Here is an 18047-nt window from a genome sequence, read left to right as displayed (position 1 = left end):
CCCTCCCTCTCCGCGCGCTGCGAGCAAGCCTGCCGCGTATTCAGCCGCCCGCCCTTTCCGCGCTCACGGATCTCCGCACCTCCACAGCTCCTGAGGCTCAGCGTCCCCCTCTCCTCTCCTCTCCAGTTGCAGGTTTTCCACTCTGCCAGCTTTCCGGTGGTTCTGGACGGTGTGCGCTCTGTTTTCCAGTTGCTGTTTCAAAATTGTTGTGGTAGGCAACAGTTAGGTGTTTACCCTATGCCGCCATCTTGGTTCTGTCCTTGTTGTTGTTATTTTAAATGATGGCATATTAGGCTACACAAGAAACACATAATTCATGGCACTCTCCTGCTGGCTAGCGCCCAAGTCCCTGTCTCTTCTCAACAAAGGCTGCCCTTGTGCACTCACCCCTGAGCAAAGCCAGAGGAAGAAACAGGACAGATCACTCACACACATAGTTTTTCAAACTCACTCTGTCCTCTCGGAGCAGCCTGAAGTCTAACACGGCTTGTTTTGGTTTGAAGGCTTCCTTGCAGCAGGTTTGCGGCCTCCCCCTGGGGAAAACAATCTTAAGTACACTTTCTGAAGTCACAAAAGGCAATACTCTTTTGCTCATTAAAATATACAGTACAAAAAACATCTAATTATTTGTAGAGGAGGGGAATATAAACTCCCATGTATATATGTATGTGTGTCTGTGTGATTACATGGTTGTCAAGAAAAATGTGGAGGCATCCCCGGGCCTTGGACTACACCCCCTGCAGACGAGGGGTGGGGAGGGGCGGGGGCGGGGGCTGCTGTGTTTATAAAGGGGTGGCAGGCGTGGGGCTGCAGGGATAGGGCAGAGACAGCTATGGGGACAGGGAGGGGCCTGGCGGGAGGAGCTGGCGGGCGCTGTGGCCTTGGAAGGGAGCTGCCAACCTTCAGGAAGACGGAAAGGGATGAATGGTCGAGTCCAGGCAGAAACCGGAGGTCAAGGAGCTCAGCCTCCTCTGGACCACCGAGTAGGGAGACGGGAGACGGGGAGAGCGGATCAGGGCAGACACGGAAACGATCGCGCAGAGCCCCCCAAAGTAGTGGCCAGACACTCCCTCCACGTCTGACCCCGTGGGGAGCACGTCGCTGACCTGCCCTCACAACTCTATCAGGACCGTTTCTGTTCCCATTGCTCAGATCGCAGGTGGGGGCTGTGGGTGGGGAGACGGCCCAGGTGTTACCAGTGGGCTCAGACCTGACCTGGTCCAGCAGCCTCGTCCCTGAGTCCTGGCTGAGAAGGAATTCAGAGCCAAGACGCCCACTGCAGAAGCGTTCCTTGGGAAGCCAGGGGTGTAAGTGAGCCGTAGAAGAAATGGCCGAGGGAACAAGTGCGGACAGGAAGAAGGGCCCTGGCCGCTGAGGAGACGGGAGCAGGACACGCCCTGGGGGAGGGATGGGGCAAGGCCTGGCTGCTCCCCGGAGGGCAGCACTGGTCCTGTCCTGAGGGTGTTTCTCTGCGCCCTCCGGGGAGGGTCCCCGAGATGCACCAGCTCCCCAGGTGTGTCCTTTCAGGTCCTTCATCAGGCAGCTGGTCCGGAGGCAGCCATGGGGTTGCTTGTCTGGTTTGGCTGGTTTCTGGGCCTGGATGGATCTGATGCGGGTCAGAACCTCACTGTCCTGGGGGCTGGATGCCAAAGGGCTATTCTCCAGCCCCTGTTCCTTCCCCTCAGAGGGTCTTACCGCAGGACTAGCAACATGCCAGGGGAGGAAAGGGGAGGGAGGGTCCAAACCGCAGGACCAGCCATGTGAAAGGTCAGGGGTCTAAACCGCAGGACCAGCCATGTGACAGGTCAGGGGTCTAAACTGCAGGACCAGCCATGTGCAAGGTCAGGGGACTCATCTTATCTAATAAAAGAGTAATATGCAAATCATCACTCCACTACACTCACAAGCCACGCCCCAGTCTCGCCCACCAGCCAATCAGAAAGCGAATATGCAAATATACCCAACCAAGATGGCTGCAGCCTTGGAGAGCAGCCATGGTCGGAACTGGGCGATTGGAGCCGAAGATCAGAGGGGAAGATTGGAGCCAGCTGGGGGTCCCCCACAGATGATCAGAGCGAGTTTGGGTCCCCTGCAGGCGATCGGAGCCAGCTGGGGGTCCCTGCCCAGAGCCCAAGCCTTGGCCAGAGGCTTGAGGCCTTGGCTGGGGGCGGAACGAGGCGATCAGAACCAGCTGAGGGTTCTTGCCCAGGGCCCAAGCCTCGGCCAGAGGCTTGCAGCCTTGGCCGCTGGGGCGGAGCCTAGCAATTAGAGACAGCTGGGGGTCCCTGCCCAGAGTCCAAGTCTTGGCTGCTGGGGCGGAGCCATCTGGGGTCCGGAGCCAGCTGGGGGTCCCTGCCCAGAGCCCAAGCCTCGGCCAGAGGCTTGCAGCCTTGGCTGGGGGTGGAGCTGGGTGATTGAGCCAGCTGGGGGTCCCTGCAGGCAATCGGAGCCAGCTGGGGGTCCCTGCCCAGGGCCCGAGCCTCAAACAGTGGCTTGAGGCCTTGGCCAGGGGCGGAGCCTGGCGATCGAGCCAGCTGGGGGGTCCCTTGCCAAGGGCTGGAGGAAGGCCTTGGCAGGGGCGGAGCCGGAGATCGCAGGAGATAGGTGTGAACTACAGAGGAAACACCTTTTCTGACCACTCATTGGCTAAGCTCCCTGTATGCCACTGGTAATATTCTTAGTAACTTGGTATAAGAATCCAAAAAGGCGATCTAGGGCTTTTCCACCACACTCCTGGGGGAAAAAACGAAGGTCCGCTGCTGGAGGGCTAAGAAATGTCATAACCTGCCCTACACCGTTTGGCTCAGTGGATAATGCCTAGGTTTGCCAACCGCAGAGTCCAGGTTAGATTCTGATCAAGGGCATGTACCTAAGTTGCAGGCTCCTCCCTGGCTGGGGCCCAGGTCAGGGCTCATGCAGGAGGCAACCAATCAAAGTATTCCTCTCACTTTGATGTTTCTCTCTGTCTTTCCCTTTCTCTTCACATTCTCTAAAAGTCAATGGAAACATATACTCAGTGAGGATAAAGAAAAAAAAAAAAAGAAAGAAATGTCATATCCTATGAAAGACACATCTTGAAAATGCCTAAAGAAAGTTGTCATTTTTTCTTGGTGAAGGGACTGGAGTCCGTGTTGATGAAAACACCTTGGTGGCTGCGGTGACTGGCAGTGGCTGCAGCAGCGGGGTGATGGGGTTGGTGCCTTACCCTGATCAGCCTGGTTGTCTCTCAAAGGGAGGCCATCCTGTGGGGAGCGGGCCTAAGCCGTCAGTAGGACATCCCCTGAGGGCTCCCAGTATGTGAGAGTGGGCAGGCTGGGCTGAGGAGACCCCCCCCCCCAGTGCACGGATTTCATGCACCGGACCCCTAGTTTATAGATAATAAAGAACATTATAAACTGTTGGATAAAAATAGAGGCAAAGAAGCATTGAACAGACTGTCAAACTACAGCGGGAAGGTAGCGGAGGGTTGGGGGGGTAAGAGATCAACTGAAGGACTTGTGTGCATGCATATAAGCATAACCAACAGACTCAAGACACTGGGGGCTGGGGGACGAGGGCAAGTGCCAGAGGTAGGAGAGGTGGAGTGGGGGGGAGGGAGGTCAGTGGGGAAAAAAAGAGACATATGTACTAATATTTGTAATACCTTAAACCAATGGTCAGCAAACTCATTAGTCAACAGAGCCAAATAGTAACAGTACAACGATTGAAATTTCTTTTTGAGAGCCAAATTTTTTCAACTTAAACTTCTTCTAACGCCACTTCTTCAAAATAGACTTGCCCAGGCCGTGGTATTTTGTGGAAGAGCCACACTCAAGGGGCCAAAGAGCTGCATGTGGCTCGTGAGCCGCAGTTTGCCAACCACGGCCTTAAACAATAAAATTAAAAAGAAAAGAAAGAAAAGTTAGTATATGCTATATATAATAATTAGTATATATACTAAATTTTTAACTTGGGGCTATTGATGAAGATGGAAAGAGGGTGCCAAGCAGAACAAGAAAAAGGAAACAACTGTTGAAAAGAAACATCCTCTTTCCGTAAGTCTCATGTGTGATATGGTCACACTTATGTATTTATGTATACTTTGTTTCTTTTTATAGAGAATATTAATACTATGCACTTAAATGGACTAATATATGAGAATATTCCTACTTTTTTGTATAGAACTTTTAAAATGAATAGTGAATATTTAAAGAGGGCTTTACTTAGCTATATTATACTAGAGGCCTGATGCACGAAATTCATGCAGGAGTAGGCCTTCCTTCCCCCTGCTGCCGGCACCTGGGACCCGGGCTTCCCTCACAGCCCCAGCTTTGTCCAGAAGGTCATCCAGTCTAATTAACATATTACGCTTTTATTATTATAGATGTTTTCTGTTGTCAAAATATATTACGGTAATTTTAAAGTCAATAACTCTGACATTCAGATGCCTTGAATACAGCACTTTAGCAAGAAGAGGTGTAAGAGATCTGGTAATAGCAATAGATATTGTTTAGACATTTCTGCTTTATTTAGCCCTAGTAGGATTTGAGCAAACACAAAGCTATTAATAACATGGTGAAGTCTAGCCCTAGCTGGTTTGGCTCAGTGGATAGAATGTCAGCCTGTGGACTGAAGCAAACAGTGGTTTGCGGACCACTGGTGGTCCGTGAGGTCTGAAAGGTTGACGACCGCTGGTTTAAGGAAACTTTTGGAGCAGCGGTCGCCAGCTGGTGGTCCGTGGACCATTGGTGGTCAGTGAGGTTTGAAAGGTTGGCGACTGCTGGACTGAAGGGTCCTGGGTTTGATTCCGGTCAGGGCACATGCCTGGGTTGTGGGCTTGATGCCAAGTAGGGGGCGTGCAGAAGGCAGCCAATCAATGATTCTCTCTCATCACTGATGTTTCTATCTCTCCTTCTCCCTTCCTCTCTGAAATCAATAAAGATATATTTTAAAGAATAAAAAAACCGGTGAAGTCTAATTTAAAAGTTGTTTATGTATCTAGAATTAAATATCTATTTCAGTTTCTATAATCAAAGTTCTAATTTTGACAGATCTCAGCATTGGGGGGCTCTACAAAACTGGATGGAACATCTAATTTTTAAATACATTTTCTTCTAGTATCTTTCTCTGAAGAAGAGAAATATCAGCTGCGAAAATTTGTCCATAAATCTTATCTGCTGGACAAGAGAGCCCAACGTCAAGTGTACTACAGTCTGATTGACATCCTTCTGGCCTATTGCTATGAGACTCGTGTCAATGAAGGAGAGAAGAACGTAAGTGCGTGTTGTCTGTGCTTGTTGGCCTAGACTCCTGCACTGAGTAAACTGTATTAGTACTTCACGCTTCTTGTGGAGGAAGACCTGTGGTGATCACTACTTTAGGGCAGTGATGGGCAACCTTTGGAGCTTGGTGTGTCAAACTTCGCCAAAAAACTGAGCATAACGCGGGTAGTGTGTCACTTTGAGGAAAAAACATTCCTCAGGAGCAGCAAATGTTTCATCCTCGGCATGCGGCCGCCTCAGTGGCCGCGTGTCATCAGAAATGGCTACGTGTGTCAGTGCTGACACGCGTGTCATAGGTTCGCCCTCACTGACTTAGGGGATGCTCGGGGCAGAGTTGCACGTGTTTGTTGGTGGTGGGTATCAACATGGAAGCATAATGCTTACTTGGTGTCTTTCTTTTCTGTCTTGGCATCAGTCTTTACACATAGCAAAGAGGGGAAGTAAAACTGAGGTTAAGAAAAAGGATCTTTAGGAGATAAATTGCTCACATAAGACACTTGACATTGTCAAGGGGTAAACTAGCAACCCATTTATATTCTTTCTCTGAGCTCTCAATTAGCAGGTGCAAGGTATAGGAATCTTTTAAAGAAATCCTATATAATAAAAGGCTAATATGCAAATTGACTGAACGGTGGAACGACAGATTGCTATACTGTGCACTGACCAACAGGGGGCAGACACTCAATGCAGGAGCTGCCCCTTGGTGATCAGTGTGCTCCCACAGGGGTAGTGCTGCTCAGCCAGAAGCCAGGGCTCATGGCTGGCAAGTGCGGGAACCCCTCCTGCCTCCGCGGCAGTGCTAAGGATATCCGACTGATGGCTTAGGCCTACAGCAGGCCTAAGCCATCAGTCGGACATTCCCCAAGGGCTCCCGGACAGCGAGAGAGCGCAGGCTGGGCTGAGGGACACCCCCCCCCCCCCCGCCCCGCACACACAAGTGTATGAAATTTGTGCGCGGGGCCTCTAGTCCTGTTCTAAAAGTAAGTCCTTTTGTAAAGTACTTTAGTATTCTTAAATTATATTCTTTTTTAATAACTTAGACTTTGTTGTTACTCTCCTTAAACCACATTTGATTTTGTAAATGAAGAGCTAAACATTTTTCTCACCTCTACTTTTAAAAAAGCTGGGAAACAACAACAAAAAGTCTTTCTGGTTAACGTGCCCTGCAGCTATTTATGTTTATCCTTGCTCAAAGGGCTTTTCTTGAGCTGTGCACATGCTTTCTTAAAAATTTAAATATACAAATACTCCGTATCATTGTAAAGGGAAATACACACAAGAAAAAATCATTAAAATTTTCTATAATCTGAGCCCCAAAAAAAGCCACTGTAAAAAAGGTGATGTATCTCTTTCACTCTCTTATTGTGCGCATGTATGTTTGCATATATGTGTATATTGGGCCGTGATGTATGCATTATTTAATCTGCTGGTCTCACTTAACATCATAGTTTTAGGATTATAATTTTATATGTGCCAATATTATTTATATTGTCATGATTCTGAAAATTTCAAAAAAGACTCTTGAGATTTGTATTTCACTCCAAAATGATTATAAATGAGTGTATCCAGGGCCTAATATAACTGAAAATGTTTTTTGTTTCCACTCATCTTTTTAAGATACTACAATTGGAGAAAATGTTTTCTTTGGCAAAAAAAGTGCTTCATATTATTGCTTGAGGAGTTAAGTGAGTGTTTAGTTTCACTCAGTAACGTTTATTCTTTATTCTTGTATTTACATATTTGAAACGATGAGGTCTTGAACTTCAAACCCTCCTTTAGAACATACTCACTCTCACAAGCATTCTCTGAAGGCCAGGTTCTTGAGCAGCTTTTCTGTGTGCCACAGACACACATTCCTATTGTCTTTGCGTCCATTGGTAGCAGGATGGGATGTGGTAACTTAGCTGAGAAGGACAGGACTTGAGCAAGCATCACTTTCCTTTAATTTTACTTTCAAAGCTGTGCTCATTTGCTCTTGTGCCCTGGGACTCTTCTCAGTGGGAAAGCTTTGCTTTGTAAAATCCAAGTAGACAGAAACTTGCCTTTGATAGCATCTGCATTTAGTAAAGCAATTATTATTATTTTTTTTGCAATCATAGACACTTGTTAGTTTTTATATATATGTCAACACTACTCACATGCTATTTGAATAAATGGATATTTATTTCTATATGACTTTATCTCTTATGTGACAGTATTCTTTTCTTTAAAACAAAGGTTGAATCTGCGTGGAATATCAGAAAACTGAGTCCAACACTGTGCTGGTTTGAGGTATGATTTTTAATTGCAATTATTTAGATTTGTTTGTCCAGAAATGTATTTTTTTCGTTGTCATTAGTTCAGTTTGGGTAATTCAAGCAATTCCTTGACTTTTTAAAAATGGAAGCTTTATTGTACAAGTTTACTTTCCATCTTTTTAATAAAATTCTGATTCCATTTGTTACTCTTATTCTAATTATAGTATACTAATGAAGCAGGTGGGGTATTTTGGAAATCAGGAGAGGGAGAACACACTTTGGAGAAAGAACGGGTATGTGGTCTGTTGGGGGAGACTGTGGGTGGAGTTGGGGCATGTTTGTGAGTTGGCATATATTGGGGCTCAGAGCTCAAAGATGGGATTCACACCCAGTGGTCCTACCAGGAGCTGTGGCGGCGTTGTACATGCATTCCCTCACTAACTCCTTCCCAGAGTCTGTGAGAAGTACTATCACATTTTACAGACCAGGAAACTTAGCACATGTAGCTTAAATAACTTCTCTTAGGTCCTAGAATTAGTATAGTTAGAACTGATAAATCTTTTAATATAGTGATACTTTTTTTTACATATATTTTCTAGAAAATAGTTGTGTAGGTCTTATTGAAAATATCAATGGGTAATATCTTTAAATTTACCTGTTTTGGACAATCTGTTATACATCAAAATAGTAATTAAGAGTAGAAGCTTTAAAAAGTGTCCATATAAATTTCCCCCAGTTAAAATCCTACATATAGTACATTTTAAGTTGTAAAATCAAAGTTGTTTCATGGCATCATTTGATTAAAGTAAAAGGTAAGTTGTAAACAGGAACTGAAACACTTACTTTATCACAGAATCTTGCTGCTCCCAGACTGGTCCATGGACCAACAACTTGACCAGCATCCTTGGCTGGGAGCTTGCTAGCAGCAAATAGCATCAGTCCAGACACACTGAGTCAGAATCTGTAGCTAGATCTCCAGGGTTTTATGTGTATACTAGAGGCCTAGTGCACGAATTCGTGTACCAGTGGGGTCCCTCAGCCTGGCCTGCGGGATTGTGCCAAAATTGCCTCTCTGAGATTCCCCCGAGGGGTCCCAGATTGCAAGAGGGCGCAGGCCAGGCCGAGGGACCCCATCGGTGCATGATCGGAGCCGGGGAAGGACACGGGAGGTTGGCCAGCTGAGGAGGGACAGCGGGAGGACTCCAGGGCATGTCTGGCCCACCTTGGTCAGCCCCAATCAGCCAGACCCCAGCAGCAAGGTAACCTACCTGTCAAAGTGTCTTCCCCCTGGTGGTCAGTGCACGTCATAGGGAGTGGTTGAGCGGCCTTAGCATATCATTAGCATATTACACTTTGATTGGTTGAACGGCCGACCTGTCGACTGGACACTTAGCATATTAGGCTTTTATTATATAGGATTAAATATAGAGAAGTGCTGTGCGCTAGACTTCATTTAGGTTCTGCGTATTGACATCAGCATATATTGGAGAAACTGGTTTTTGTAGTAATTGCATTCATTATGGAGTTGGTGATCAATTTTATAGTTTGGTTATTAAAATCTACATGAATAACATTACCTATTTATGATTTTATTTTGAAATTTGTAGTTTTTGAGAAAACTTAAAATTGCCAGACATGTTAATAACCATCAAGCTTTTATAAGTATTTCATTTATTTTGCTAGAATTTTTTAAAAGTTCATAGCTCTTTTTAGATATAAACTATTGTCAGATACTCAATATTCTTAATCAGGTCTCCCATTTATTAAAGTTAATATACATGGAAATTATGCTGCTCCCTTAGTGTTAATTTTATATTTTAAGTTTTATATATGGGTAACATTTTTTATCAAAACTCATTTTAAGCACGGCCAGTATAGTTCAGTGGTTGAGCATCAGCCTATGAACAAGGAGGTCATGTTTCGATTTCCAGTCAGGGCACATGCCCAGGTTGTGGCCTCAATCCCTGGTAGGGGCATGTAGGAGGCTGATCAGTGATTCTCTCTCATCAGTGATGTTTCTATCTCTCCCTCTCCCTTCCTCTCTGAAATCAATAAAAACAAAACAAAACAAAAAAAACACCTCAATTTGAAAACAGATTGGTAAAAAATTACCTTTGTCTAGTGATTTCAGTAAGTTTTGAATTGATAATGGCTATCAGTTTAATACTATTTACAAAACACTTTTTTTCTCCAGGAATTATTAGTTTTCTCTTTGATGATTAAAAATAAATTGCTGAAGTAAATACTATGTATTATTCATGCCCAAAGTAAAAAAGAGAGAGACTGAACACACACCACTAAAAAGTTCTAAACCTTTCATCTCTACTCTCTGGAATGGTCCTGAAAGACGAAAGCATAAAATGTAGATTATTGAGAAAGGTCTTTTGTGTGCATGTGTGTTTGGTTTAGTCCCATGTTTTAGATTCACATTTGTAATTCTTAAGAGACTTTTAAAAGCTTTTCTACTACATATGTGACTTTTAAAGAGCGTTTGTGATATGTTAATAAAATATGGAAATTACAAAGACTAATAAGATTAATTTATTGTAAGGTGAACAAAAAAATCATTTTATGGTTTTATATTTCTCTTCTACTTGGCTTCACAATAATCCAAACTTAAAAAAAAAAAATTTAAATCCTCACCCGAGGATGTTTTTTTTATTTTATTTTAGGGAGAGTAGAAGAGAGAGAAAGAGAGAAATATCGATGTGAGGGAAACACATAGATTGGTTGCCTCCTGCACATGCCCCGACCAGACCCCAGGCTGCGGGGGAGCCTGTAACCGAGGTCCATATTCTAAAACAAGCTAAGTGCCACGTTTAAATCACTTTGTGATTGTGTTTTTCATGGGTGCCTATAATTTCTAGGTACTATGCTAGGACTGTGGGGCTAATAATAAATAATAAGGGTCCCAAATTCGATGCCCTTGACTGGAAAAGGGCCGACGCTCTATCCACTGAGCCAAACCAGCTAGGGCCATACTTTTAATTTTTAATGGACAGTATTTCATGATGTTCTTTTGTTTGTGTAATATGGAAATGTTTACTTATTTAACTTATACTTCATAGACTTGGACTAATGTTCATGACGTGCTGGTGTCTTTTGGAAGAAGAGTTTTGTGCTACCCACTTTACCGCCATTTCAAGCTGGTGACGAAAGCCTGCAGAGACACTATACAGATACTGCAACTAGGTGAGGTATTATTGTGCTTACAGAATTGAGAATGAAAAATTACAAGTTTTTAGTCTGAGGAAGTAATACTCTTTGTTTTCTATACATAAATAATGAAAATGATTCATCCAACCACTCTTCCTCCCAGGTACATGTAAAGTAATAGTCTCTCTATACAGATATATAATCACACAAATCAGGTGTTTTTGAAAGGAGTGGGAAGGTAAATAAAGAAGGTACACATCATATTCCAAACCACTTTGTATTCTAGTAGATTTCATCATTCAGTTTTTCTTGGGTGCTTACAATTTCTAGGTACTGTGCTAGGACTGTGGGTATAAGCCTATCTAATAAAGAGGGAATATGCTAATTGACCATCATGCCCTCACAAAGATGACAGCACGCACAGCCAATAAGGAGGGAATATGCTAATTCACTGCCATGCACTCAAAGATGGCGGCACCCACAGCCACAAGATGGCAACGCCCAGTCCCCTTAGTCCCGCTGGGGCTGCAGGCTCATGGCATGGCCGGGCCGGCGCCCAGATGGGTCCGCCCGTCCCACGCAGCTACTTCTGGAGTCCCCCTAGTTCCCTCAGCACCCCCAGCCGCCCAGGGCTGGCCTGAGGTGCAGGCAAGCCTCGGATGGTGGCTGCCCAGCTGCTCAGGGCCGCCCGAGGCTCAGGTAACCAGGGCCGGCCGAGGCTTGCGCTGCCAGCAGTGGCAGCAGCAGAGGTGTGTTGGGGGTGTTGCCTTCCCCTGATTGCCGCGTCGCCTCCCTCCCCTGAGGGCTCCCAGACTCTCAGGCCAGACTGAGGGACCCCCCTCCAGTGCATGAATTTTCATGCACCAGGCCTCTAGTAATAAATAAGATAAATTTCCTGTTCCTATGAAGTTTACAGTTTTACCTGGATGACAGGTGATAAATAATAAACAATTTCAGAATAGAGTGAAATGCACTTTGCTTGGGGAAGTACAGTGATTCACTAGGAAGAGGCAGGGGAACTGGAATTGGGAGGTCAGGAAAGGCTTTGCAAAGAAAAGCACAGCTACTCTGAGGACTTTTTTGTTGTTGTTGTTAACTTTTTTTTTCTATTGATCTTAGAATAAGGGAGGGAGGAACAAACAGAGAGAAAAAGAGAGTTAGAGAGAGAGAGATGTATTGATTGCCTCCCGCACAAGCCCCAACTGGGCAGGATCAAACCTGCAACCGAGGTACGCACCTTGGCCAGGAATCAAACCTGTGACCATGAAGCACTCTAGCCAGGGCCTAGTTAACTTTCACCTTATTTGCCACAAAGCATTCTGTGAAAATAAGATGAATAAGACTTAAAATGACAGCACGTTTTTGTTTTTTTTAAAATATATTTTATTGATTTTTTACAGAGAGGAAGGGAGAGAGATAGAGTTAGAAGCATCAATGAGAGAGAAACATCGATCAGCTGCCTCCTGCACGCCCCTACTGGGGATGTGCCCGCAACCAAGGTACGTGCCCCTGACCGGAATCGAACCTGAGACCCCTCAGTCCACAGGCTGATGCTCTATCCACTGAGCCAAACCGGTTTCGGCTGAAAGCACGGTTTTTAAAGAGTATATAAATTTCCTTTTCAAAACTGTTTCATAATTTTTGTAAATTTTCTAAAACACCTGATCAAAATATTGCTTCTCAGTTGTTCAAAAATGCATGTTAAAGAAAATGTTCAAGTATGAATTTAAATGTTTAGCATTTTTTATTAGTATTTAAGGCTTAGTTATATAATCAAGTATGTCTGTTTTTTTGTTGAACAAATAAATGTTCATTGTGGAGAATTTTGAAAATAGGAGAAGTGCAAAGAAGAATAAACAACTGTAATTCCTCATATAAAGTAATGCCAAGCACACATCACATATTTGTTCAATGACTGTAGAGACAAACATATATGTATTAATATACATATGTATATATTTTCTGTGTACATATATAAAACTTTTTCACTAGGTAATGTTGCTATGGATTTTTATTTGTGGCCTTACTTTCATAACTTTCTTGATAAAAATCTCTGGAGTAGAGTCTTTTATTCCTACTGCAGACACCTGCATTTAGACCTCTCACCACAGTCCTGTACGATTGCATTAGTCTCCTTGTCACAGTCTGACTTCTACCAAACTCACCTATTTACTCCCCTATTTCCCTACTGGAGCCATCTGCTCCAACTAAATAAATTTTTTTTTCTGTTATTCCCTGAACCACCCCATTTTAAGTCCACGTCTACTCCTTTCTATGCCGCCCTCCAGGTTGGCATACCTACCTTTTCTTCATGCACTGAATGATTTGCAGCTCCTGACCCTGCATTGTCTGTTAGCCTGGCAGTGTCAAGGAGCTGTGTGATCATGAGAGGCAGTATCTGGGGTGTCACACTGTGGAGGCACTTAGACAAGTTTCAGGTGAAGGGTTTTAGGGTTTTTTTGGTAAAGTCTTATTGTTGACTTTTAAAACGTTAAATTGGTAGTTATAAAAATAAACGTCTTCCCCTGAACCCCACCCCCAGAAGAGAGAGAGATTGGCATATGCTCCGCCTGGTATTTCTTCTCTATGACAAAACTATTCAAAAAATTCTTATAGTTAGTTCTTCCGTGAATGTTTCTATTTGGATAACATGGCTAATTTGGATTCATCACTTCTGTGAGTTTTGATTGTTCAGTGAGTCCTCACTTAATGTCATCAGTAGGCTCTGTGACTTGAAGTGAAAAACAGAGAAGAAAACCAGTTTTCCACAGGTGACTTGATATGGATAAGCGTTCAGATTGTACACAGTTGCAATGAAATGAAGTGTAACAAAAGTTATTTAAGAACCTGCTGTATTTCCTCCTCCTGTCATCAAACTCTGCCTTCAACATTACCTCCTTTTAATTAAAATTGGACTTTAGGATGTGCATGGTAGTCTACACTAATTCTATCTAATAAAACAGTGATATGCAAATTAACTATCACTCCCCTACACCCACCAGCCATGCCCACCAGCCAATCAGGAGTGAGTATGCAAATTAACCCAACCAAGAAGGTTGCGGGCATAGAGAGAGCAGGAGGGAGGCTTGGGTTTCCCCAGCGATGGAGGAAGCCAAGCTTTCTACCTGCCCAGGCTGGCCCAGGCCTCTGCTTAAGGCTACAAAGTTTCAATTATAGAAGGTAAACAAATCCAAACAGAAATGGCGAGAGCCACAGAGCTGGAAAGAGCAAGAGGCTAGGGTTTCCCCCGGCGATGGAGGAAGCCAAGCTTCTGCAGTCCTGGCCTGCTTTGGCCTCTGTTTAAGGCTACAAAGTTTCAATTATAGAAGATAAATAAATCCTAACAGAAATGGCTGCCACCATGGATCGAGCAGGAGGCTTGGCTCCGCTCTAGGCTACAAAGTTTCAATTGTAGAAGATAAATAAATCCCAGATACCAGGGCCTCCGCTTGGGTCGCCGGGGGGCGTGGCCAGCCTGCAAACTAACACAGGCCCCTCACCCAGGCTGCCCCATCTCCCAAGGGAACCCCCACTCTGATCCGGGACACCCTTCAAGGAAAACTAGCTGGCCCCCACCCGTGCACCAGGCCTCTATCCTATCTAATAAAAGAGTAATATGCAAATTGACCATCACTCAAACACACAAGATGGCTGCCCCCATGTGGTCAAAGATCCTGACCCCATGTGGAAACAAGATGACTGCCACAAGATGGCCAGCAGGGGAGGGCAGTTGGGAGGGACCAGGCCTGCAAGGGAGGGCAGTTGGGGGCAGTTAAGCCTGCAGGGGATGGCAGTTAGGGATGACCAGCCCGGCAGAGGAGGGAAGTTGGGGGCAAACAGGCTGGCAGGGGAGCAGTTAGACATCAATCAGGCTGGCAGGAGTGGTTAGGGGGTGATCAGGCTGGCAGGTAGAAGCGGTTAGGGGCAATCAGAAAGCCAGGCAGGTGAGCAGTGAGAGCCAGCAGTTCTGGATTGTGAGAGGGATGTCTGACGGGCAGTTGGACACCCCTCAAGGAGTCCCAGATTGGAGAGGATGCAGGCTGGGCTTAGGGACACACACCCCACCCCTGTGCATGAAATTTCGTGCACTGGGCCTCTAGTCATCCTATCTAATAATAGACAAATATGCAAATTGACCATACCTCCGACGCACCCACAAGCCACGCCCACCATCCAATCAGAGCGAGTATGCAAATTAACCCAAACCAAGATGGCTACAGCCACAGAGAGCATGGTTTCCTAGGTAACAGAGGAAGCCAAGCTTTCCGCCTGCCCTGGCCAGGCCTAAGCCTCCACTCAAGCTACAAAGTTTCAATTATAGAAGGTAAACAAATTCAAACAAATGGTGGCAGAATGGAGCTTGAGAGAGCAGGCCAGGGTTGCCGCCGGCAACAGGGGAAGCAAAGCTTTCCGCACACCCTGGCTGGGCCCACCCGCTTAAGGCAACAAAGTCTCAATTATAACCCCAACACAAATGGCTGCTGGCCTCGGAGGGAGCCCCAGGCTTGGCTCCGCTCTAGGCTACAAAGTTTCAATTGTAGAAGGAAAATAAATTCCAGATACCAGGGCCTCCACTTGGGTTGCCGGGGGGCGTGGCCGGCTTGCAAACCACCACAGGCCCCTCGCTCAGGCTGCCCCACACCCCAAGGGAACCCCCACCTAATCCGGGACGCCCTTCAGGGCAAACCAGCTGGCCCCCACCCCTGTACCAGGCCTCTATCTTATCTAATAAAAGAGTACTATGCAGATTGATCATAACTGCAACACAATATAGCTGCCCCCATGTGGACACAAGATGGCCACCACAAGATGGCCAGCAGGAGAGGGCAGTTGGGAGGCACCCGGCCTGCAAGGGAGGGCAGTTGAGAGGGACCAAGCCTGCAAGGGAGGGCAGTTGGAGGTGATCAACCCTGCAGGAGAGGGCAGTTAGGGGTGACCAGGCTGGCGGAGGAGGGAAGTTGGGGGCAAACAGGTTGGCAGCAGAGTGGTTAGGGGGTGATCAGGCTGGCAGGTCGAAGTGGTTAGGGGCAATCAGGAAGGCAGGTAGGCAAGCAGTTGGGAGCCAGCAGTCCTGGATTGTGATAGGGATGTCACATCCCTTGAGGGGTCCCAGATTGGAGAGGGTACAGGCTGGGCTGAGGGACAACCCCCCTCCGTGCACGAATTTTGTGCACCGGGCCTCTAGTCTATAATAATAAAAGGGTAATAGGCTAATTAGATCAGACGTCTTTCCTGATGAAGCTGGGGCTGGAGGGAAGCCAGCCCAGGTCCCGGATGCTTGCTGGCCGCGGAGGAGGGAAGCCCAGGTCCTGGGTGCCAGAGGGAAGCTGGTGCCAGCAGCCGAGGGAAAGAAGGCCTACTCTTGGACGAATTTTCGTGCATCGGGCCTCTACTTTGATATAGTTATCCTGGGTCATTTTGACAAACTAGATCTCTGACCTTGACTTAAGTAAATGTAGTTTTAGGCTTTCTTAGCATGGTCATGCACCTAATGATGTTTCAAAGACGGACAGAGGTCCCATAAGATTAAAATGGACCTGAAAAATTCCTGTAGCCCAGTGATAGCAAACCCATGGTAGCATCGTAGTGCAATGCACTGCTCACATGTCTTGGTGCTGCTGCTAGTCATGTGAAAGGGTAGTACATACAGTGTGTACGGTATGTAGTACTGGTGATGCTGATAGGATGTTATTGGTTGATGTATTTACTGTACTTGGTTATTTTAGACTGGACTCTTCCTACTCATTAAAATAATTGCTGTAAAACAGTATACCTTGTGAACCTGTGCTCACCACCACTGTGGATCGTGCCATCTCCTCTTGCGCTGGAACCCTCTCGTGTGGCTGTGTAGGGACATGCTGCACAGGCTTGCAGCCCAGGAGCAGTAGGCTGCATGTGTGGCTGGGCGCGTGGCAGGCAAGGCCGTCCCGGCTTGTGTGGGTGTCCTCCGTGTGTTCACATGACAGCAATATCCCCTAACTGCATTTCTCAGAATACCTGCCTACTAAGCAGTGTATGACTATTTATTTCTCTTAACCAATTGAGCAATGAAACTTTTATTGGCAATTCTTCCTGGCTGCATCTGAGGAAGCCACATAAATAAAGTTTCTGAAAAAGGCATGGCTCCTGCTCTGAACTTATTATGTATTTAACTCTTGAATAATGAAAATGTTGTGATATAGACTGAATGGGCTGAGAATATACGGGCAACATAGCACAGTGGCTAGCCTCTGGAGCCAGTAAGGTCAGAATTTGGATCTTGAGTCCTTGACACAGGGGAATTGTGAGTGTCTTCCTGTTCTTCAACCTCAGGTTCTCCTGTGAAATGAGCAGGTTAGCGTATGGAGGGGATTAGCTGAGGTTCCTTTCCACAACTTTCCTTTGCAGGTGTTAGTAAAGAATTCCAATGACTAGGCAGTCAGCCCGCCTTCCTGAAGGAAGAAGACTTTAGCTAGGCCTTAAACACAGGCCACCTTCCCACGAGGTCACATGGAGGAGAAAAGGCTTCTAGATGTGGGGAACCAATTACCAAAAAGACTCTGGGCAAGCTCACAGAGCCTTGAAGGCTGTGCAGGGAGGGCACTTATGACAGTAATCCATACACGTGTGTCAGGAGTACAAGGGGAGAGTCTGTAACATGAGGGAGGAGGAAGAAGAGCTTATGATAGAGGCATGAGATACTGAGATGATTAGTGGGGACAGGTGTTCAGGAAGTGGTGGAGAAAAGGCAGCTACAGGGGCATTATCAAGGAAAAATCATTAGGACTTGGTGTGTGAGGCTGTGGGATGAAAGAAGCTGAACAGTTACAACATCATTCATTCAATCATTCTTAAAATATTGAAATTGAAAGTCCACTGCTGCAAGGTTCTGTTCTAGGTATTAGAGATTCACCACTAAATGAAAGTCCCTGCTTTAAAAAAAAAAAAAGAAATTGATCGTTATTACTAAAAGTATTACGTATGTCCCCCTTTTTCACCCAATGACCCCTTCTAGCCCGAACTGACTCCCCAACCCAGGCCTTCACCACACTATTGTCTGTATCCATGGTTTATGCATAACAATAATAATCTACACTAATAAAATGAGAAACATGCAAATTGACCATCCCACTGCTACGCCCACCAGCCAATCAGAGTGAGTATGCAAATCAACCCAACAAATATAGTGGTTAATTTGCATATGCAGGCATGGAGTGAAGACTGAAGACAGCGTAGAAAGAAGCCAAGCGCTGCAGAAGGGAGCAAAGCTGTAGAGTAGGGAGTGAGGCAGCCGAGATGGGAGGGAATCGAGGCAGCGGCGGAGACGGGAGGGAAGTCTGCCTCGGCGGGCTTCCTTCCCTTCTCTGCTTCGCTCTGGCCACAGGAAGCTTTATTCTTGCAGGAATCTTCCTGC

At 45.9% G+C, this 18047-nt stretch overlaps 1 protein-coding gene across 2 annotated transcripts in view; it reads left to right on the top strand.

Annotated features, from left to right (window-relative positions):
* SHQ1 (SHQ1, H/ACA ribonucleoprotein assembly factor) overlaps positions 1–18047 on the top strand; it is a 318538-nt gene that overhangs the window by 83906 nt on the left and 216585 nt on the right. For both annotated transcript variants that reach the window (XM_079795697.1, XM_079795698.1), the window contains exons 7-9: positions 5098–5252; positions 7479–7532; positions 10567–10690. In XM_079795697.1, the coding sequence (XP_079651823.1) occupies positions 5098–5252; positions 7479–7532; positions 10567–10690 (333 nt within the window). The remainder of the gene's footprint in view (positions 1–5097; positions 5253–7478; positions 7533–10566; positions 10691–18047) is intronic.

This window comes from Cnephaeus nilssonii (assembly GCF_951640355.1).
Source record: "Cnephaeus nilssonii genome assembly, chromosome: 17".
NCBI lineage: Eukaryota > Metazoa > Chordata > Mammalia > Chiroptera > Vespertilionidae > Cnephaeus > Cnephaeus nilssonii.
The sequence above is the reverse complement of the archived record's forward strand: the minus strand, read 5'-3'. Positions and strand labels throughout refer to the sequence as shown.